Here is a 23,031-nt window from a genome sequence, read left to right on the forward strand (position 1 = left end):
GATAATATTTAGAATAATAATTAGGAGCAAGTAGTATGATGTTAATAATAATAATTTATTTTTACAGGAAGTGATCATTGTTTTCAATTTGTATTCAAATGAATAAAGGCTATGATATGTAAATATGGACAGAAAGGTTTTAGCATAAACTTAGCCAGTATTCCTATTTATCATAATGTTACTAAAATAAATGTTTTCATAATGAAACCAGCATTTCACACTGTGGTTTTATAAGAAGTTTAATTAATTGCCATTTGTTTGACTGATATATATTTCACTTTTAGAATAAGTTTAGTTTTATCTAATCTTAATGTGTGTAACAGTTAATGTCTTTTCAGTTGCACATTTTTTACTGTGATCCAGAAATTTATTTTAAGTAAAGAAGTAGGTATTCAGTTTGACTTTATTATATCTTAACTAGCGACTCCTTACGTTTTCTACAGATGTCCGTTTAGTAGTAAAGTTCGAGGTTATGTAAGGTGTCCAGGATTTACTTGAAGCTGTGCTTGTGTTTTCTAAAATATCTATTACTTAAACTAAAATCTGCATGAATTATAGAGTGAGTTATTATTAGTTAAACGCAAGAATGTATTAGAATTATAATTAAATCTATAGCTAAAGTTTTTTGTTTTATTGTCAAACTACCTGACTTTCATGAATTTATATTTTTTTATACCCAAAAGGAAGAAATAAGAAAAACTGCGTAAGCTGTGCTAATTTTATTATATAAATTGTGTATAAAACATAACAATCCTGCAACATAATTCGAAGCTACCATCAAATAAATTATTTGGTAAGACACTGAGAATATCTGACAGATTAAATAAAATTAAATGTAAAATAAAAATATTTTGACCATAAGCTGCAACTGTATGGTATTGTCTTCACATCAGATGTGCAAAGCTAAGTAATATCCTTTTAGTTAAGTTACACTTATATATTGGTTCCACACTATAATCCAACATTTCCAGTATTCGTGATACTGTCTTTAAATATTTAGATAGATAATTATACATTTCTAATATTTTAATGATTTTGGGAAGGGTCCCACGCAGAACAAGTTAAAATGTCATTAACATTATATAAAAGTGATTACAATTGTTACGTACATATAATAAATATCAAGTGTGGTTAATAGTAATAAAAGGAGAAGTAATTCAGATCGTTATAAAAATTTGCACCTTTGAGGAATGTTAACATTCATATCTCAATATTCGAATTTCATACAAAATAGGTAGTAATTATGTGATTAAGTACAGAATATCACAACCATAAAAGATTAAGCTAAGCGTAATACTGATAAATTATCAGAAATCAGTGACAACAAAGAATCGGTATCAATAGATCGATATAATGGTAGGTATTTTTTCCGTTCATGCGCATGGCGCTTTGTGGATAATTTTGGACAAATAAAATGACAATGTATGGTGTGCAAGTTGCGTAACAGTTCGTTTACAATACAACATTTTTTACGAATGTTTAGGTAACTGGCACACATTATAACAACACAATTTAAGAAATCACGCTCAAATTAATGAAAGAAACAATTTGTATCTATTTCAACGAAACTGAAAAATATTACTACGTTTAAATAATATCAGGTACACTTTAAAAGCATATCTAGTCCTACTTATATACTTATCAATAAGTAGCGGATCCTTATTTATTAATTAGTTAATTATTGATTAATAATATATAATACGAAAACACTGAAATAAAAATGAGATATTTTTTGCTAGCTTACAAAAAATAAGATTATTTTTTTTGCTTGAGAAATAAATATGTTAAAAAAAACTGCACAATTAACAAAAAATATTTTGGATAAGAACTACCCACCGATGTCAACATAGTTATAAAAAACCGTTATCCTAATCGGTCAAGCCCTTTAGAAGATTTTCAAAGCCATGACTTTTTTACAATTTCACATATAAAGATATACATAGTATGCATATTGCACATTAAGTGTCTTCATAATCGAACGTGATAAACAATCAACGTTAGTTTGTGTTAACTTAAGTCTCATTGCAAGTAAGTAGTTTTACTTACTTACGATATAATATACGGGCTAATCGCACTTGTAACTGTACGATTAGTCCGTAAAATAACATGAAGCAAAACACGAAATCAAACAACACATCCTAAAACAATATCTGCTCGGCCGGGAATTAAATTCTATGACCATATATTAATATAAATGAAAAAATAAGCGTCAAAAAAGAAAAGTAAACTAATTAAAAATACATATAAGTAAAAGTTATGTCTATATTAATAATCAGATCAATAAGTTCTTCTATTCAGTCCTGTGCAATACATCTTATTATATTAATTATGCTTAACAATCAAAATTAGTCACTTTACATAGATAATATAATATCAAAATATATCACTTAAAATTAAGTAGAGTGTGGTTAAAAATAAATGCGTCGATATACTAAAAGTAACATCACATAATAATAATAATTTAAAATACACATTCATAAATTAAACAAAGATTCTTCTAAGTTAGACTTCAAAAGCATAATGTAAAGTGGCAGTATATTATGAACTGTTTATATTGATTACGATAAAATTATACTTTACATATGATAATATACCAAAAATCTGATTAGATATTGTAATAGTGCATTTTATTTGCCTATTTGTATCATAAATACATAGTACCATCTAAAAAAAATACGTTATAAATAATATATGAGCGGGCAGTTTTCCAGGCTCCCCAAAACGTCACTGGTTTCTGAATAAAGTTTAGTTAGCACAATTTTTAGTGGAAACATTTGGTGTTCTTATATAAATGAAGCATAAATTGGCAGTCTATTTGATGTTATATGACCACTGAGCGTGTGGACACCACCCACACCAAATGATTACAGACGCATTACTCCTGAGAGCGAAGTTGGAATGCCTTATGCGTTAACGTATAATGATGCTTTACCACCAGAACAGTTCGAGGAGTAATAGTGTTTCATTGAATGAAAATTAAGTAACATGAAGTTGATGATTTTGACACATACATCTTAGCTACATTGCTCCTTTCAATTGGGAACGCAGTTGTTACGGTGACGCCTCTCTCGAACCATGATTTTGACTTGCTCAGAATTTTATCTTATACAACTTATGCTCTTAGTCTCCAAGGGGGCATCCATTAATTACGTGAGACGGTTTTAGCGATTTTCGTAATTGTGAGATGTCTTGAGTTTTGGCTCAACCCTCTTCCCCAACCCCTAACCTAATGTTATATAGATTCCCATACAATACAATTTTACTTTGTTTCTTGTGGAAAAAAAACGCGATATTTAACGAGATAAAAGTAAGATTAGGTGAGATTTGGCTACCCCCCTCCCCCCCCTTAATGCCTCACGTAACTAATAAACGCCCCCAAAGGAATCCTCCACTAGGTCGGTCCCGTAACACTGTCCCTCATCTCCCGGCCCTTGGTTTCAATGGGCAGCGCGAGACACGCGACGGCCGCGAGCAACGCCGCCAACGAGTACACGCCAGTCGCTATTGCTATCGAGTTCTTTAGAAGCACCTGAAAATAATTTAGAATGAGTTATTAACGCGAATATTCACAAAATAAAACAAAAATTAGAAGGCGGTTTTGTTTTCTGTATAAATCCATTAAATTTCTTTGTTGTCACTTTTATTTATGTGGATAATTTTATAAATACATAATAAATAAAGAAAAAAAGTAATTTTTGTAAGAACTTTTTGTTTGTTTGCACTGGTAATCAAACTGGCATAGCCTATTAAATTCCATATAAAATAATATTTTTAGGTGACAGTCCCGTCCAATAGATTCAAATACATTTAATATAAGCTCACATAGGTAAAGAGTATAAGCGAAAAATATTCAAATGACAGACAAAACCTGTGGGAACTTACTTGAGCCACATAAGGTGTGATCATAGCACCAAGTCTTGCGACTCCACTGCAGGCGCCCACCGCTGTCGACCTTAGCGCCGTCGGGTACACCTGTATTATATTATATTATGATATACCTGTATTATATTATATTATTATAATATGTATATTATGATATTATGACATAAATATGTTGTATGAAAAAACTATTCTCCTCCTTAATAATCTTATTAAGTTACACTAAGCTAAGTTACACTCAGCTTTCAGTGTTATTTTCTCTAGCAAAGAGGCAAATGCAAATAGACAGTTATGAGGTCATGATGAAAAAAAGCACCTAAAAAATTAATTAATTTAATTAAGAATTATTTAATTACCTCAGGAGTGTAAACATACGCTGCTTGAAACAATCCTGCTATGATTCCTCGAGCCACGAATAAAATGCACGTAAGGAATGTGCGGCTGAAAAATAAAGTTGATTTTTAATTCGATATTTATGATCATTAAAACTTTATTTACGTCATAAAAAAATAAAATAAACGATGATTGAATATAAGTAGACCCAGTAACGAAATAATTCCGTTGTATAAATATATTTCTATTAAATTACACGACTTAAATATATTTTATAAATAGTATTGTATTTCATCAATTTATTTAATTTACAATGCTTTCTATGTAATGCCTTAATTGATGTGTAATGTATATTGGCTGGTTTGTATGTATTACAATGTTATACTTACTTTCCGTTATATATTAAGGCACATATGCATATAGCGAATATAACAAATTGTGATGCCATCGTTTTCTTGCGGCCAAATTTTTCAATAATGAATATTGTTGCGAATATTCCTGAAAAACATAAGAATAAGAAATATTTAACATTTATTTTTTTGTTAAATTTGATTCCAAATCACTATTTGTAATTTTTAACAGATTTCGTAATATTGACAAATGGTACTCTTGGTACTAAATAAACCAACATAGAGATTATACTCATTACTATTATATTTGATACTAGCTGACCCGGCAAACTTTGTACCACCTCAAAATCTATTCATCAAATATATTTCATATAAAATATAGCCTATGTTACTCGTGGATAATGTAGCTTTCGAATGGTGAAAGAATTTTTAAAATCGGTCCAATAGTTTTTGGGCCTATTCATTACAATCAAACAAACAAACAAAGTTTTCCCCTTTATAATATTAAGTATAGATTTGGTTGAAGGTAGCCATGGGCTTCAAGGATTTTTTTAACATTATATGTGGTATCTGTAGTTCTGGGCTTACATTCAATATTAACACAACAATCCTGCCTTGGATTGTGTGATCTAATTTTTCACGAGTATGACAAGCAGTTAAACAGTACCCGGGAACTCAGCCAGCAAGGTCCCTGCGAGGCCTTTCTAATGGTGTATCTTTAAATCCGTCTAACTTTGTTTACAGCTAGTGAAACAGTACCCGGGAACTCAGCGAGCGTGGTCCACAGCAGGTCCATGTAGTCGGTGGTCTGCAGCGGGCGGCAGTCCGCCGCGCACGCCTCGGCCGCGCCGTCCGCGTCCGTCTCGAACAGCTCCGTCGTCATCAGCACCAGCCCGTAGTAGCAGAACGCGCACGCCATCCTGAAACAAATCAAATCATTTCTTTTTAATTCAAAATAGGTTATTTACAGAGCACTTTTGACATTCAGTCTATACAACTACCACCTCTTCACAAGGTGACATACGAATAAATATAGTATCTACATCGCTTTCTACACTCACAGCCCCACACTAGGATTCCCTGTATCGCGGGTGCCATGGACACACACATAGACAAATACACAAACACCCAGACCCAAAAACAGAAATCTAAATTCATCATTTAGATATCTGTCTGGCCGGGGATCGAACCCGGGACCCTTTGCGCGTCAGACCGGTATGGTGGCCGCTCCGCCACGCCGGTCGTCCAATAAATAAGCATTATTTAAAATCCAACATTATTTAAAGTCCAATAAAAGTAAACATTATTTAAAATAAATGTAAGTAGTTATGAGTACTATGTATCTATGCACGCACACAAACAAAATTACATTTACCGAAATACTAATTGCACAGCTTGTATCAAAGAGAATAACTATTAGTATAGTTATATTAAAGTATAGAAAAGACTAAAATTATGAATGCATATCATAAAACAACTTAAGTAACCATTTCAACATGCTGTTTAAAGTTATGTGTACTTATAATTCATACATTTAGATATAATCAACACATTTGATCACAGCAAATTAATTTATTGATAAATATGTATTTATTATATCTTCTATTTGCTATGTGATTGTTAAAATAATTAATGGCGGGATATAGGATTAATGCCAAATTTTATAATATCAGAAGGAGTGATGTTTAAACTACAAAGTAAGTGAGTGAATCTTTTGGTCTGGACTTACCTAAATTCATAATACAAAATGATAATGGTAAGGCAAGTAAGCATACAAATAATAATAAAAATAAATTTATTTGATAGCAACTGACCATATAAACCATAGCAGTAAGCTGGTATTCCTCAAGTGTGGTATCAGCAAGTGCTTTAGTCGCCCACGCTGACCAATTCCAACAGAATCGTCGCATACCAATCGCCCCAGCAACATTGGCCGCCCATTATCTTGAGCTATCTGAAATTAGTAACAAAAAACCTTTACATCTTATTTATGATATATAATAATATAGGTATAGGTATTTTGTGTAATACAAACGAACATGCAAATCATCTGATTTAAACTTCACTGCGAACCATTAACATTGAACCAACAACTGTCACATCCCCAAAGAGATCTAGAGTTCTCATGATGAGAGATGATGATGATGATGATGATGATGAGAGATGATGATGAGATGAGGCATCATTTTAAAAATTCATGTAGCTCATTACACCTCTCAAACCATAACACAGAAACGTCAATAGTTGCTATATGGTAAAAAACCTACAGTTATTGTACAGTCTCCACGCTAAATAATGTCACAGTTATAAATTACCTGTTCAAGAGTTGCCAGAGCTTTGTCTGGCTGGCCACTCGCTACATGGAATCTTGCAGACTCTGGTAACCACTAAAAACATTAAAATATTTATTAAAAAAGAATATTAAGAAAATTATCATCATTTCATGACATACCGTTATTCAATCCCAATTTGCTGCCATGAAAACAAAACATGTCATATAAATTATAGTGTATGATAAAACAAATAAATAAGAATATCTCTGTTTAAAAGTGAACATAAGGCAAATATTAATCTCATTCTAAATTGTAAAATTTTCTAGCTATTTTAGTCACCGTGGTAGTCTATTAAAATAATTAATTTGAATAAATCTATAATTACGAGTAGTTACTTACAGGGCATATTATAGCAAACAACAGAAGTGGTATGGTTGATAATGCTAGCAGCCAGTGGACACCCAGAGTTGGCATCACCACCAATGCGAGAGCAACCTCCAGACAGGCACCGAGTGCCCAAAAACACTACGACATACAAAAATATAATTTAGTCTAACCTAAGTCTAAAAAAATTAGAAAAAAAAGCAATAAATAATTTATTAAAAAGATTTTTTCTTTTTTGTCTTTATAAATTTATAACTTACATCAAGAAGAACGACACATTTTGCTCTTTGTTTTGTTGGTAAAAACTCTGCATATAGTGTTACTCTGAAAGAAAATAATAATAATTATATAATAAAAATTGAATTTTCTGTGATTGGAAGTTCTTAATAAATACTTTATTTTATTGTTTATTCTATACATGCATGCATTTTATATACTTACGATTGTGGAACACATCCAATTGCGAAGCCAACAAGTCCTCTCAAAAACAACAACCATAAAAAGTTGGGCGCTATAGAACTTAGTAATCCATAGTAAAATAACAGCACACCGCACATGCTTAGAGCCTGCAACAAACAAAAATACATTATTATAGTATAGTTTTCGTTAAATTATTATTATTTCCAGTCGAAATTGCTTGGGCTGTTTCGGAAATTGGCCAGAACAGACAGACAAATATATGGTCGATATTTTTTTGTTACAATTTTCCTATATATGTATTTATGGATGCAATTACGAAAAAGCTGTTATTTTGAACAAACTGACACCTCAATTTAATTTCTTTGTATAGATAAACATTATTAAAATATGAGATACCAGATTACTATCTAATTAATTTAATATAACAGTAATTAACTGACAAATAATATTACACAATAAGTACCTAGCATTTGTTTTCTATCTAGGACTTTTAGGAAGCCTTTGTGGTTGGACTCTTGTGCAATTACCCTCACATCTATTAGTATTGCATTGTAATTGTATTCTAAAGGCAGTTGCTACAAGAATAATGGCAAATAATAATTGTACTCACAGTTTTTCTACCGTAGCGATCACTTATGTTGCCCCAAAATGTTGAACTCAACATCATACCCATAAAGACAACTGTTGTAGTTAAGGCTTGCTGATATCTGAAAAGTGAAATTATTTTACACAAAATTATTGTACAATATTCATGACATATAGAGTACTTGTTTATTATCACTATTATCAATGACAATGGTCTAGGCTAGCGAGATCCAAAGTGTTCTAGAAATGGCCATCGAAATCACTCAAAATCACATTTAAAGGAGATGAATTTTCAAAAAACACATTTGTTGGTGATCAATTTGCAAGTTAATATTAGCTTGGTAGGAGGTCTATCCAAAAATGAACAACATGCCAAGGGATCTGCGAGATAAAATATTTTGAGGATCTGTAGTATAAGCCAAGTTAAGGAAATTGAAAATCCATTCAAATAGGATGGGAATCCTACCTGACAATGATGTTAAGGGTCATACTATGTATAATAAAATAACAATATAATAAACTAGTGGTGCCCGCGGCTTCACCCACATTTCAAAGATATAATATGACATACATAAAACAGAAAATTCGTACTTTCATTGGAATGACAGTGGTGCCATCTGTCGAAATTTAGTCTTACCAACTCCCAAACCTTCGTGGGCTCTTGGACAACAACTCTGCAAAAGATCATCAGTTGATCAAATGCATAGTTTCCGATTCTGTAAAATGTATAGAGACAAATATTCATTTTTATATAAATAGATAGATGATCAACTAATGGATAAGTGAAGTAACTGTAGGTAAAATCGAAAATCGAATTTCAATCTTCTGGGTTGAAAGATCGATTCACTGAATCGATCCATTACTGGAGTCCGTTCTGGTGGGATTTCCGAGATAAAAACGATCTTATGACCTTTCTCGGGTCTCAGACTATCTTTGTACAAAATTCCATTCAAATCTATCGCTATCCCTAGTTCCTGTGGGATTTCTGGGATAAAAACTATCCTATGTCCATTCTAGGTTTGCAGACTACCTTTGTACAGAATTACATGAAAATCGGTTCAGTGGTTTAGGCGTGAAGAAGAGACATACAGACAGACAGAGTTACTTTCGCATTTGTAATATTAGTAAGGATTAGTAAGGATATCGATTAAAATAATCGACTTTTTGGTCCAAAAGATCGATTCTCCGATTAATCGATCTTAGATCGCCATCCCTAATTCCCGTGGGATTTCTGGGATAAAAACTATCCTATGTCCGTTCTCGGGTCTCAGACTATCTTTGTACAAAATTTCATTAAAATCGGTTCAGTGGTTTAGGCGTGAAGAACAGACAACCAGACAGACAGACAGACAGACAGACAGACAGAGTTACTTTTGGATTTTATAATATTAGTAAGGATTAATACAAGAACCTACTTACTTGCTTATATTCCATTCACAGTGCAGAGCTGGTGACAGGATGCTCAATATCGTCATCTCCATGGAGTCTGCCATCCAACACAAACCAGTGCAAAGTGACAGTTTTACTTGGAACCACCCAAAACCTAGAGCATTCACTGCCTGGGTTACTGTAAATGTATCTGTAACGCCAGAAACATTGCATTAGCATTTGATTTTTATAATTCACATAAAGTGTTATAGTGAATTACATAGTGTATTTTTTGTAAAATAAACTAACTCTCTCTTACGTCCATAAATATACAGAGTCTGTTTACTTATAGCAATATATCTATTAGCAGTGAACATCTATTAATGTTTATCTCTACAAATCAGTCTACTGTATATTTTTGTTGTTTGTTATTTACATACCGTCCGGAACTACCGACACCGATGCCATTTCGATTTCCTGTGGAGGAGGCATCGGCGGCGCCGGTGCCCGCACTTCCACCGCATTATCGTCTAAGTCTTGATACCCTTTAGCTCTTCGCATCTGCAGAAATATAAAATAAATCACTTCTGACGTGGATTTCTTAGGTCGACTAACGGTAGTCCAACTTTAGATTCCACATGGTTTCTTACCATATTGTTCGAGAATAGTAAGAAAGTTTTACAATGAAACTTTTCACGTCTTCGTTATTTTTGTTGATTCATAGTAAACATGTGTTTAGTATGCTGAATAATATTTATTTTACAATTTCAAAGGTTTACTTTTGAAAGTATTCTAGAGACCGAGGGTGACATTGACATTGAATACGTTGACAGTAATGACGTTGACGGCTGACAAGTTGCCTGATTAGTGGATGACGGTTATTTTTTTATTAAAGCAGTGACACCCAGGGGTTTAACCTATCAATATTCCAAGACTAAGAAGGTCATATATTACGAATGTTTCTTCGTTGTTAAAAATGATAGGTTTTTGGGATAAGGAAGTTGCAAAATTTAAATTATTTTTTTATTTTAAATTTAATCCAATTTTAATTCATAATTTTGAACACTAAACAAGAACAGTGATCATTTATAGAATTGAGCATTGTTAAATTTGGCTTTGCGCTTTTATAAATCCTACGTCCATAATTAATTTTATCAATCACAATTTTCATAATTTATTGTAAACAGCATGATACAGACATTTATTTGTTTGCTAGCTTTTACTTGTGGCTTCGCTCGCGATTAGGAAGAGGTCTATGACAAGTTGTTTTTACTTATCCCTCGGGAACAGTAATTTATTACGGGGAAAAGTACCTTATAACCTTCGCTGGACCTCTGATAACGTGTTTACAAATTTCGTATATATTATATATACGAAATTAGTCAGGATTATCATAGAAATCGGGAGTTCTCCCGATTTGTGTAAAAATTGTTTTATTTTAACATTTATTTACATAAACTAGGAATGTATATATAACATATTATCTCAATATCCTACTTCATCAAAATCGTTTGAGCCATTTCCCAAAAAAAGTCATAAAATAAGTGAGTACCTACGTCCAATACCTACATAGGTAAACTTAGGTACATCAGATTATTATACACGGTTATCATTACGTGTTTATATTACTTAAGTATAATTATACGTAATATACTTAAAACTACTTGTTTAAGGTGATAGTAACATTTAGATGATAAAAAAATCGAAAAGAATATATTTGAATCACCAGATAATTGAGCCCTTAAATCCAATAACTCTGTTTATTCATTGGAAGTCCGTCATGCATTATAAATGAGAGTTAGAGAGTACCTGCCTAACTTCGACTCCTCGAAGCACCCGGGTTTGTAGTTATTGACTTTCTGAGCAGAAAGAAAGCAATGTGTGGGCGCGCTCCCGAAATGCCGTCTCCTTTAAGGAAAAGGTCAGAGGTGAAAATGTAGGTATATACCTACTTATCTATTTACCTGATCTTAGAATTATGAATATTCAAACATTTCTAGAGTAGCCATATTTTCAGAAAGTAACGTTGCATAATAGAAATTGGTGATGATGATTTACTGGAAAAGCGAATTGATTGTAATGAAACCAAATCACACTGTATTGGGTATTATAATTTTATTAAAGTTTTTTAAATACTTGCGGAGCTTCTAAGTTCTTTTAATACACACAGGAATACCTATAGGTCATATACTTACATAATTCCTAGAAAAAATATTCATACGATACTCCTTACAACACGCGTGGAACATGTTTGTAAGGATACGTTATATTACTAAGACATATTTCTCATATTTATACGTTAAACAATAATTCTATACAATTATTAACCAGTATAAAACGATAAACAGTCAATTATTTGTTAAAATAATTTAAGGAAGGCTGATAGAGGTGAAAAAAAAGTAACTGCGAGGGGGACCTTTCGTAAAGGCCTATACCTAAACCTTTTCTTTTACCTTTTTTTTGCAATTGCTACTTGTAACAAGTATAAGAAAGTCGTTTTGAAATAAAATAAACGTACCTAAGGACTGAAAGCAAGGTTCCGGTTTTACATAATAGTATGTCGAAGTACACCTAACTATGTGCTTTTCTTATTGCTATTCCGGCAGCGTTTTTCTAACAGTTAGCAGCAGTGTATAAAGTCCTATGATATATAAATGTGTCTTCATTATGTACCTAATATAACACTGAATAACTACTTAGAACGAAAAAAATACTTAGAAGCAAAGAATCGACGTGCTAGTGCTAGAATTAGTCTCAATTTTGCTTACATTTTGTACGTGTCGTAGTTCATAGAGCATATATTTTTTTCTACTTAGAAATGGCAAACGAGCATGCAGTCCACTTGATGGTAAGTAGATACTGTTCTCTGTGGTCATCTATAACTGGCTCTCATAGACAAGAGGTTTTACTTGAAGCTTATAATAATTAATAGATGCCTTACTTAAGGACTACGATGGGTCACCTCATATGTAAGTCAGACAGCATCTAAACCCGGTAAAAGCTTTTTCATGCTAGAAAATTGTATGACTACACCTGCTCGCTACAACTTCATAGCGGACTAGCAGTTTGGCGCAGACTATAGGTACCTTCCTGACTCAATCATACTAATTCTATCACATTTGAATATACGTATAAGTTGACTACATAAGATGAGACATTATAATATTCTGTAAATATTAAATGAAACTGCAATTTTGCTTTGAATTCATTTTATTTCTTTCCTTTATTAGGATACAACATTATTATAGTTTCTAGGTATCGGAAATGTATCCATATTCATTTAAAATAAAACATAAAAATACACTAATACATTCTATATAAAATATAAATGGATAGTTGTGTATGTATCTAAAGTGATATTTTGAGCCAAATTTTCATGCTAAAATTACAGTAATATTTATAATAGTTCGCCATTTTACAGTTTAAATATTCGTTTTCTATCTACATGACATTAATTAAGGCATTATTCTACCATGAAATAAATTCTTACATTTACCGAAAATTTCAAATGAAAATTAAAAATAAAAATAAAAATAAATCTAGTTACAAATTATATCAACAATAACTATATTGACACGAACTAGTAATACTTTACAGGTGACATTAATTGGTATTAAAATTACGAACTAAGTATGTAAGTAATAAATTTTAGGAATTGGATCAATATTTATAAACAACAGGAAATAAGGTAATTTGACATTATTATAAACAGATATGTACTTTGAAAGATATTTAAGGGCGCAGTAGTTTTACATGAAAAATAAGATGCATGGTGGAAATGGTTACATAGAAAAATTACAAAGCTCCTTTAGGGTTAGGACGAAGTTCGTTTTAACTTCAGCGACGGTCTTTTAGACCTGCTGTAATACAAACATTAGTTAAGAAGCTGTAAAGCTAAAATATCACCTAATCCTCTACCTCCCGCGAGAATCATTCTTTCTTACAAATGTATACTATGTTTTATATCTTTGCTTTGCAATAAGATCTCTGGTATTGTCTGTCTTAGACCGAAGAAGTAAATAAATATTTAGCACCTGAATAATAAATATATACAGTACAAACGTTAGGCCAAAAAATTTAGTAAAGATAGGAAAAGTATTAAGTTATACTGCTTTGTTTTAAGATAGCTGAATTAATCCTTTAATTTTAGAGAATTATATTTGCGATAGTTGAAATATTTATTTATTTTGAAACCGTAAGTCAGTTACGTATTTATATAAAATATTAATGGAAAGTGATTATGATTAGGATATAGATACTACAAAAATAAGAAAGCCTATCAAGTTTTGCGCCATTCATCATAGAAGTACGTTTTTTTATAATTACTTCGATTTCAATACACCGGGCGTATACAGTCGGTGGATGAATGTAACGTTTAGATGCATTATTTTCTATCTAACGATAAGTCTTAGACGATCAGTACCTAATATATTTACAAAAGCACATTTTGTGCGACTTATCATGCAGCTGCCGAGTGAAGGGAAACCTTAATAAGTATACTCGTATTTAAAAAGTTACCATAAACTCTAAACAACCCAAAACCCTTTGCTCGATGCTGATTATTTATAGTCACATTTTGTACGATCATTTACTCCCGTTACTACAATACACTTCTATTATCAAACTAGTAAAGAATCAAAAAGGATTGAAAACCAGATTGATATATCTTAGGATTCTAATGGGTAATGATGATGAAGACTTGGAAATTTGTTCTACATAAGCCACAAAAGATAGAATTTGGGCATAATGTGAAATGTTTTTAAAGAATTATGATTTTAATTTAAAATTACTCTAAGTTCGGCATTAAAATCGAGCGATAAAGAGTTAAAAAACGAGGAAGGACAATAGGACAAGTTCATTACATTTTAAGTTTTTTTTATAATTTTGATTGCCTGGTTCGCGAACGTGTCGTCAGGTCGCGTGTTTCATGTTGCCGCAAGTGCCTATAACTCTACATAATACTCAGTCTCATATTTGTTGGCGATAGTCTGTTGTATCCGTTTAAGTAGCGATGTGACGTTTTAATCCTCGGAGTTCTTCAACCAGGTCGGAGTCAGTAGCTACGAAGCGTTTGTCAATTCTTCGTTGTTTCGAGTCGCCCTGTGAAAGGAAAAAGTTTAAGTGTCAAAGTTCATTCATGAAACGATCGCTTCAAAGTGGGTTAGACCAGAAGAGGATTTTAGGTGATATTGGTTCTCCGCTCCCCGCCCGCCCCGAATGACCCGGCCTCTGCGCGCCGTGTCACCCACCACCCCCGGCCCGGCCAAGTTATTTTTAGACTTGGGGGTTTCACAATCTATAGCGAATTCTATATAATGTACTTATAGGATACTTCTTTGAATGTTATTCAGATTGGCGTTGAAAATTTATGGCAAGATGAGTAATGTTTTAGAAATTAAAATACTTACGTGATTGCGCGTTTCCAGCATTTGAGCAATGGTCTTGTAAAATGATGAATTCTTTCTGTTCTGTTTTGAATGATGACTTTGATGTGAGTTGTTCTGTGCCGGGCGAGGAACCATTACTTCTTTTTCGCCTGATTTTGGTGCTTCGGTAGTGGTGATAGGCATTGCCGTTGACATACTTCTTTTGTTACCGTTCCAGTTAATGAAGCTGTCTGAATCATCACCAACGTAGTCGTCTTCTTCGATTCTAGGAACTGTTTTCGGCATATGGTATAATGGTTTCCCGGCTAAAGCCTTTAATTCTCTGACGTCTTCATCTTCAATATCTTTGTCATCATAATCAGGTGTGGGGAAAGCGGCGCGGGCATTCTCTCGGCGTCTTTGAGCGTCTTGGGCCATCTGAGTGAGAATCAGGTTATCGAGGAAAGCTGCACTAACGTCGTCAACATTGCTGGACCGCCAGTTTGGATCGGCATCGCTTTCGAACCAAGTCTCCTGACCAATAGGTAAAGCGGCTAATCTCTCTTCTTGCCTTTTTGGCGCTTCATTAGCAAAGTGTCCATAAGGATCATAGAAGTAAGCGTTGGGGATTTGACCATACACTTCGGGTACGCTAATAGCCGGCGCATCGTAGTAATATTGCACTTTTGGTGCATAATAATAATAATCTTCATCTGGATACTCTCTAGGCGGCTGAGGGTAAGCGGGCCATGCCTGAAGGGGGTAGGTCATCGCTTGACCCAATAAGTAGGTAATCAGAACAGGCCACATTCTAGAACAAAAGTATTTGATTTAAAATAAATTCTAACATATTTAAACATTATAATTATACATAGTTATTATTAGCAGGATTAGGTACCTAATTATTTTTTGTAAACTAATAGTTTTCTGCTTTTAATTAAGTCACTTAAATCTATTTCTATTTGTAAATTATTTAACTTAATATATTTCATGGTATAACAATTATTTAATTAACAAGAAACGGTATATTAAGAAACGAAAAAAATGTAGAAAATAAATATCAAACAGGTTTCTTTCATTGATTATAACAAAATCAATTAGTACTTACATTAAGCTCGGTTGCTGCAAATACACTTTTATCACTTTATACTTCTCGTATGACGATCGCGGCACGACTACGTAGGCAGGGCGGGCCGCGGGCGCTTTATAAGCTAGTCGCCCACGCGCGCCGCCCACACGTTCTCAATGAATGTCCCCCCAGCCCTCTGGCCCGCACCTACCACCTCGCACCCCAACAGCCCCTAACCCCTCAACCCCGCGCAGCGCTATCGATCGCGCTCACAGATTATTCATCTTACTAAGCCATTATACTATTTTTCCGAACGTACTAATAGCTGCCTGGAAAACAGACGTCCTGTATGACATCTAGTGAGATCTGTAATCTGAATGGATACGAATTCTCAGAACCATATATAACAGGTACAAGGAACTTCCTCAATCGTAATAGCTTTTATAATAATATCCCAGGGGGTACTGCATTTGAAACTGAAAGGTGTTTAAAGGCTTGAAGTACCTACTCAAAGAGATAAATTATTTTAATTGGAAATATCGGAGTCAAATTGAATGCTGTTTTTTTAGATATTTCGTTATCAATCCATTACTGTCCCACTGTTGGGCTCGTCTTAGTCAGACGGTTATAGTCCATAGTCTTAGTTCACCGGTGCTGGCCAAGTATAAATTGGTAGTTTAAGATATAGCTTGAAGTTACTTCTACCGCGGAAAACTTTTGCGTTGTATCTAGAAAACGGTAGATGTACATATGATAAAAAGTAGTTAGGAGAGCGGCGTGGAAAATTTTGCATATGTGCGCGACTCTGCGTATTCATTTCAAAGGCTATGCCAGATGAAATAACCAAGAAAAGATGTTATGTTTGTGTCAGACTCCTTTGTCGGATTATGTTTCTATATGAAAATAACAAGGGAATAAATTGTACAGTTTTTTATTAAATTATGTAGATATATGACATCGTGTAAAAGCAAGTTTTTTGCATATTTCACTCCTTGTATAAAGTACGTACTAAATTATAAGATTATACATTTTAAATGTTTTCTTATTATTACTATACCTCAAATACCTACTATGCTGCTAGTAGAACTTTGTCTCATAGACTGATATTTATGGTGACACAGGTACTTATAATATTTCATGTGAGATATATTATTGTTCTCAATCAAAAAAGCAGTGATAGCCTAGTGGTTCAGAAACGCGGCCTCTCGATCGAGGGGTCCGAGGTTCAAATCCTAGGCACGCACCTCTGATTTTCAAATTTGTGTGCGTATTAGAAGTTAATTATCACTTGCTTAAACGGTGAAGGAAAACATCGTGAGGAAACCTGCATACCTGAGAGATTTATAAAAGAAAAAATCTCAAAGGTGTGTGAAGTCTACCAATACGCACTTGGCCAGCGCGGTGGACTATGGCCTAAACCTTCTCATTCTGAGAGGAGACCCGTGCCCAGCAGTGGGACAGTAATGGATTGATGATGATGATATCAATTACATCTTGGCCTCTACGCTTTGTTTCAATTAGAGCAATTGAGACCAAATCAGTAAATAGAAACCGTTTGGCACACACACGCACTCATTATGGTGGAAAAAATCCTGAACTTTGCCATTTTTATACATTTTGCTATTACTATGAAGTTACGCGGTTTTTTCCACATAGATTTATGAAAATTGGCCGCCTTGTTCTCGGTTATGAAGGTCGCATTACTTTTTATGCTTAAATCCGAGTGTTTTAGGTACGTATTTGGCAATGTAAAACATCAAGTACTTATTTCTATAAATATGTCTTAAGAGAATATTATAATAACTTGAGTATGACCTGGACTGTAAAATGTAAAGCATCTTTCAGTTTCTTTTATTAAATTACTCAAAAACACAATAGCAATACAATGTATTTACTTTTATGTCTTTGGATTAGATGCGTATCTAAATTATATGCTTTTCGGGATGTCAACACATGTGAATTGTCACACGTAATACTGTTGTTCTGTCACATTGTCGCACTACGGCAGGACGTATTTATGACTTGATTCGTAATGTCGTAAATATTCGTACATATTAAAAGCTTTCACAGATAAAAACTGTGAATACATATTACTGATTATATTATACAAGTATTCGATATGCAAGTCCACCTGGTAAATGGCTCTCCATGATAATCTATCATCTATCCTAGGTAGGATTATAGCCGTATCGAAGGTCAGCCCCGTTGCGTCGCTACCCCTAGGCGTAAGTTGGAACGCCTCGGACAAGTACGTCTCCCTTATCCCTTCAAATAGATCACAGTGACGCTGACCACACATTATTAGACAGAAATACGAATAGGAGTGGCGGTGGTGCTCGAACCACGAAAAGTTCTACCACGCAAATCTCTTTAAAGTGAATATTTACATACATACACCTACTTAGTTTTCTACATACATTACTACCAACTGAGAAGGCGATATATGGAGGTAGTAGTGTTATCTTATCTGGAAGCTTCAACATTATGTTATTAAAGCGGCATTTAGGACTAGGTACTATCAGATAAGCTTTTCTGAGTGCGACTGTGTTGTTATTTTAGATTACATTGTTATTTGCGTTGATGTAAGTGTAGGGTAAATAAATAAATATTTATTATACTCACGAGGATCTAGTAAAATAAATTTCTTATTTTTATTTCCGATTATAATAATAAACTTATAAGTGAACTTAAAATCACAAAATGTTTTTGATTTCATGCACGGTAAGTAAGTAAAGTAAAGTAGCTAAAACTAATTAGAAACGAGTGTGTGTTCCAAAAAACTTATCATGGAAATATTTTACGTCATACTTCATTCTAGAAGACAATAGAAAAAGTTCAACCCGAACTATTAAAATGTACATACATTACGATTGGTTCCAAATCGTAGTACGAACATATTTAGTTTCAACACCTACGTTGATAGATAAATGTATAAGTAATAAAGTCCTCGTCTGCCAAGTTCTTACCTACGTCTTTTCTTTTTGTAACACCCACGACTATCTCTAACACAGTAGGAGTTAAGGAACCACCCACTCACTGTAGAGTGACTCATAGGATCCGTAGTAGAAAATATTGTATTAAATAGTTTAAGTTTTACTATTAATATATTAATCAGTTTCTTGTTCAAACAAATAATGTTCTTAGAAAAGTGCAATAATTAGCAATAACTATATGCATAATTTAGAGAGTAAAAGCTTAATGGTAACTTGAGATATTTATTTATTTATTTATTCATTCTTAATATACCTAAAATATGGTATAAAGGCGGACTTAATGCTATGAGCATTCTCTACCAGTCAACCTTTAGGTCAAACAGAGATCAGCGAGGACGGTATTGATAGAATTAAATATAAATAAATTTACTAAATACATAGAATTTACTAGATATGTAGGGTAGTTATCACTAACCCAGTTGAAACATAATTACTCTACGAGTATCACCTTTTAAGGTACGTGAAAAATGTTAAGAAAATAGAAACAAGGCAAAAACCTTTTATTACTATTATTTCCTACATAAATATGTGTGTACGCGGAGGGAGCAACCGCCTGTTATATGCCAATTAAAAATGAAGTATTTTTTGCATATTGCATAACGTCAGTACGTAATTTAATTTGGAAATTTTAAGTCTTTTATTTGACATAGATATTTTTATCACATTACCTTTAAATATTAGCCTAAATTTTATATTTGATGACATAATTATACTAAAGAGTACTGTATCGGTAAAACAGCAACGAGCTAAAATTCATGTTTACGATAATATTTTTTTATTTTATACGAACGTAAAGTAATCAGTTTTTACACATTCATTAGTTTTATTCGCACAGTTTGACGAGCTTAGCCAAGACAGCACTGGCACTCGTAGTATTCAATGGGCCGGTGATGTTCCTTTCGGGTATTTGCCAAATCGCTATAAGATAGGTCGGGAGAGGGTGGCGAAATCGGTAACAGCTCGCTGCAGTCGAAGTGCATAGTTTGCGGAAGTCGTCACAAACAGCAGGTCAATGACCGGCTGGCGCCCTCACGGCGACATTTCAGTCAATACTTGCAATGTTATATCAATAACTGCAATTCTCTGTTCTCAATTCGTGATGTCTTCCGCTGTAAAACTAAGTTTTCAAATGTTTACTTATATTGTTAACCTTTCTGACATGTATACGACTGAAGTAGACTGCATATTCCGTGATAAGTAGCCAGTGCCGCGCATAGACATCTGTAATTAAATCTAAATATTCGTATAATATGAGCCCTACTGAATGTCGGTCGCAGATGCCTAGCTAGTACCCCTGAAGACTAAGAAAGCTTCCTATAAGACTCTTACTACCATAAGAGTGGAAGTGTCTGTAATTATACGTAGTACGAAAAGGTTCTTTGGTTCTCAGAAATACGTTGTATCACAAGTTCCATGAAAAAGGAAACCTTTCAAAGAAGTTAAGTAACAAGCTTAATAAGTTCGACTCCAATAGTAAGTAATGAAATATTCAGCATATATTCTATACTATATAACAACATTTGCTAGTACCTTGCTGAAAGCTTGTAATAAGTTCTAAGAATGCTAACGTTGGTAATTAATTAACTACGTAAATATGTTTCTCGGTAATGGCATTTACTAGTTGGCTTGTAATTTTCCGCACCCATCATTGTAATTGTTTGTGTGTTTGAAGGTGGTAGAACCCTTTGTGGTTAGACTCCGGCGGCACCACCGCCACACCTATTTCTGCCTAATAATAGCAGTGTTAGGCGCTGCTGTGTTCCGTTTTGAAGGGTGTGGTAAGGGAGACATACTTTTTCGAGGCGTTCCAGCTTAGTCCTCAGGGGTAGCAGCGCATCTGTGGCCGACCTCAAGTAGGAATATCTATTCCTATCTGGGGTTGATGACAGATGTCCATGGGCGGCAGTAGCCACTTACCATCAGGTGCACTGCATGCTCGTCTGCTACTCCTATATTATAAAAAAAAATATTGTACTTGGTCAATATAAAAGGTAACTTAGTCTCTTCAATTTCGCTACACTATTTATGCTGTTGGCTCGACTTAAAATACAATATTATACGTAAGTTTGTACTTGCATTGATTTTGTTGTAACTATGTGGCTTGACCTGTTTGTGGTGACCGCATTTGAGAATTTCACTTAAAAAGGCCTCATTTCATCCTTCTTTCACCTCTGTTTTCATAGTTAGAGTAGAATAGAGATGGTAACTCCATCTCTATATCCCTCTCTATATCTCTATATCCATTTTAGACCAACTCACCAGATACATCAGATTCATTTAGTTTATTCATTATAATCCTTAATAGTGTTTATTATACAAAATGCTATTTCATATTTAAATCTTTATAAAGGGACTGTATCTCTTATATTTATTATGTTTGTTAAAATATTTCATTAATTATAGTTTACGATACGTTAGATTTTGCTACGGTTGCTACGATCCTTCGGATTTACCTTAGCGTTATTCTAACTCTGTTCTCGACAGATTATTACTACTGCCTATTAAACTATTTTACTAACTGCCATTGTCTAGGAATTATGGAATGGTGTCGGATTTGCGAATCTTTCTGAGATGAATAGATTAAATCTTCTATACCCTTACGGAACTTAAATAATACATGCTACAGTGCTACGCATCTATATATGAAGATACTACACAAGAAGTAAGACAGAGAAATGTGTTACGGTGTTAGAAACTTACTTAAAACTATCTTATAATATATTTTACGTAATATAGGAGTAGTTGCAAACGAGCAGCAGCCCTTAGACTCATATAATATCTGAGCCAACTCCAAAAACATGTTACCACGACGTGTTACTTTTGGTTTTGGTATTTAATTAGAAAACTAATCGTGTTGTAGTTTATTTGAAAACCTCAAATATTATTCTCAAATTGATATGGATTAAGTTGGAATATCTCGTTTGTAATTTTAGAAGATACAGGTGTGTTGCTATGATGTTTAAATAGCTGTGGTCTATGGTGCTGCCACAGCCATCCATAAAAAGTCCCCTTAATTAAAAATCTCTTATTTTATCATAATCACAACTTTTTTACTTTGTCAAACTTAAATAAATGTAAGTATTTCCGGAATCTCATTACAACCTTATATTATTGAAGCTTCCATTTTTGGGCTTATTTTCGGCTACGAAATCGAGGTAGAATTGTATAATTGTTATATGTTTTCGGTATTGTGGGTAACAAAAGATTCCCTGAATTTCTAGAGCAAACTGAAATTTCTCGTTCCTTTGTTCGAAAAGCTTCTGAACGTTGTGGCGTAGGTGGCAGCTTCTGCTATAAATAGCTGGACCATTTCATTGGCTACAACAGAGACGTACTTACGGGATGTACCTACTTCTATAACTGGCTATCTTATACATATTCGGATTCATGAATGACTTATATGTAATAACATATATGTACCATTTAATATTTCTGTGATATTCAGTTTTCTGTGCTGTTACTGTAACCATTTATGGGAATACGTAATTTTGAAATATAAGTTTAACAGATATTTTTTTTTTTATTTATTACACTACATTAATATAAATAGGCTTTTGTTAATATGTCAGAAATATTTTTTTATTATTGTTGTGAACAATAACAATGTTTGGAAAGCTTCATTCAATACGTAGACAACACATAGTATTTTGTCCTTAACATAATAAATACATTTTTCTTCTACAAATTGTTATATTAGAAATATAATTGGATTACAAACGTCCTGCATTGACATCATTGTATGACCTTTAGTCGTGGTCCCAAACCTATTTTAATGTAAATAGATAATTATGTAATATGTATATCTGTGCGTATGTAGCATTAATTCAGTCGCGCTAGGACCCGTTCCATTCATGAACGTAGTTCTTACGTCAGTCGCCCCCTGGGGGGCGCGGTTCCCCCTCAGGCGAAACCAGTGCGCATGTTCTGGGGGGGATGACGTCAAAGCTGTCATGCAACAAGTGTATGAAAATGTAGTATGTATGGATACAAGGCTATTTTTAACTGGCCCAA

At 33.5% G+C, this 23,031-nt stretch overlaps 2 protein-coding genes across 2 annotated transcripts; both read right to left on the bottom strand.

Moving 5' to 3' along the window:
• Positions 1 to 3,343: 3,343 nt before the first annotated feature.
• LOC140749754 (synaptic vesicle 2-related protein) lies at positions 3,344 to 10,422 on the bottom strand. The gene is made up of 14 exons (XM_073082908.1): positions 10,243 to 10,422; positions 10,033 to 10,153; positions 9,644 to 9,803; positions 8,250 to 8,346; positions 7,661 to 7,785; positions 7,480 to 7,543; positions 7,235 to 7,360; positions 6,878 to 6,949; positions 6,377 to 6,516; positions 5,322 to 5,482; positions 4,602 to 4,710; positions 4,236 to 4,320; positions 3,883 to 3,972; positions 3,344 to 3,529 (listed from the first exon to the last, which is right to left on the bottom strand). Exons 1-14 carry the CDS (start codon positions 10,243 to 10,245, stop codon positions 3,392 to 3,394), a joined length of 1,491 nt encoding a protein of 496 aa, XP_072939009.1. The 5' UTR covers positions 10,246 to 10,422; the 3' UTR covers positions 3,344 to 3,391.
• A 2,362-nt stretch (positions 10,423 to 12,784) lies between these two features.
• Positions 12,785 to 16,188, bottom strand: LOC140749774 (uncharacterized). The gene is made up of 3 exons (XM_073082931.1): positions 16,067 to 16,188; positions 15,001 to 15,769; positions 12,785 to 14,692 (listed from the first exon to the last, which is right to left on the bottom strand). The coding sequence occupies exons 2-3, from the start codon at positions 15,766 to 15,768 to the stop codon at positions 14,594 to 14,596; spliced, it is 867 nt and encodes a 288-aa protein (XP_072939032.1). The 5' UTR covers position 15,769; positions 16,067 to 16,188; the 3' UTR covers positions 12,785 to 14,593.
• Between the last annotated feature and the right edge of the window lie 6,843 nt (positions 16,189 to 23,031).

The sequence above is a fragment of the Epargyreus clarus genome, unplaced genomic scaffold (assembly GCF_041222505.1).
Source record: "Epargyreus clarus isolate Ecla_fem2 unplaced genomic scaffold, WU_Ecla_fem_2.2 ptg000018l, whole genome shotgun sequence".
NCBI classification, from domain to species: domain Eukaryota; kingdom Metazoa; phylum Arthropoda; class Insecta; order Lepidoptera; family Hesperiidae; genus Epargyreus; species Epargyreus clarus.

What these genes read in the sequence shown, in the direction of transcription:
- LOC140749754 (XM_073082908.1), bottom strand. An exon ending in ATCGCTACGGTAGAAAAACT is followed by an intron (nt 7,786 to 8,249) that starts GTGAGTACAATT and finishes TGTTTGTTGCAG; the next exon opens with GCTCTAAGCATGTGCGGTGT. An exon ending in CTCTGGCAACTCTTGAACAG is followed by an intron (nt 6,517 to 6,877) that starts GTAATTTATAAC and finishes TACTAATTTCAG; the next exon opens with ATAGCTCAAGATAATGGGCG.
- LOC140749774 (XM_073082931.1), bottom strand. Translation starts at nt 15,768, where the DNA reads ATGTGGCCTGTTCTGATTACCTACTTATTGGGTCAAGCGATGACCTAC. An exon ending in TGCTGGAAACGCGCAATCAC is followed by an intron (nt 14,693 to 15,000) that starts GTAAGTATTTTA and finishes TTCCTTTCACAG; the next exon opens with GGCGACTCGAAACAACGAAG.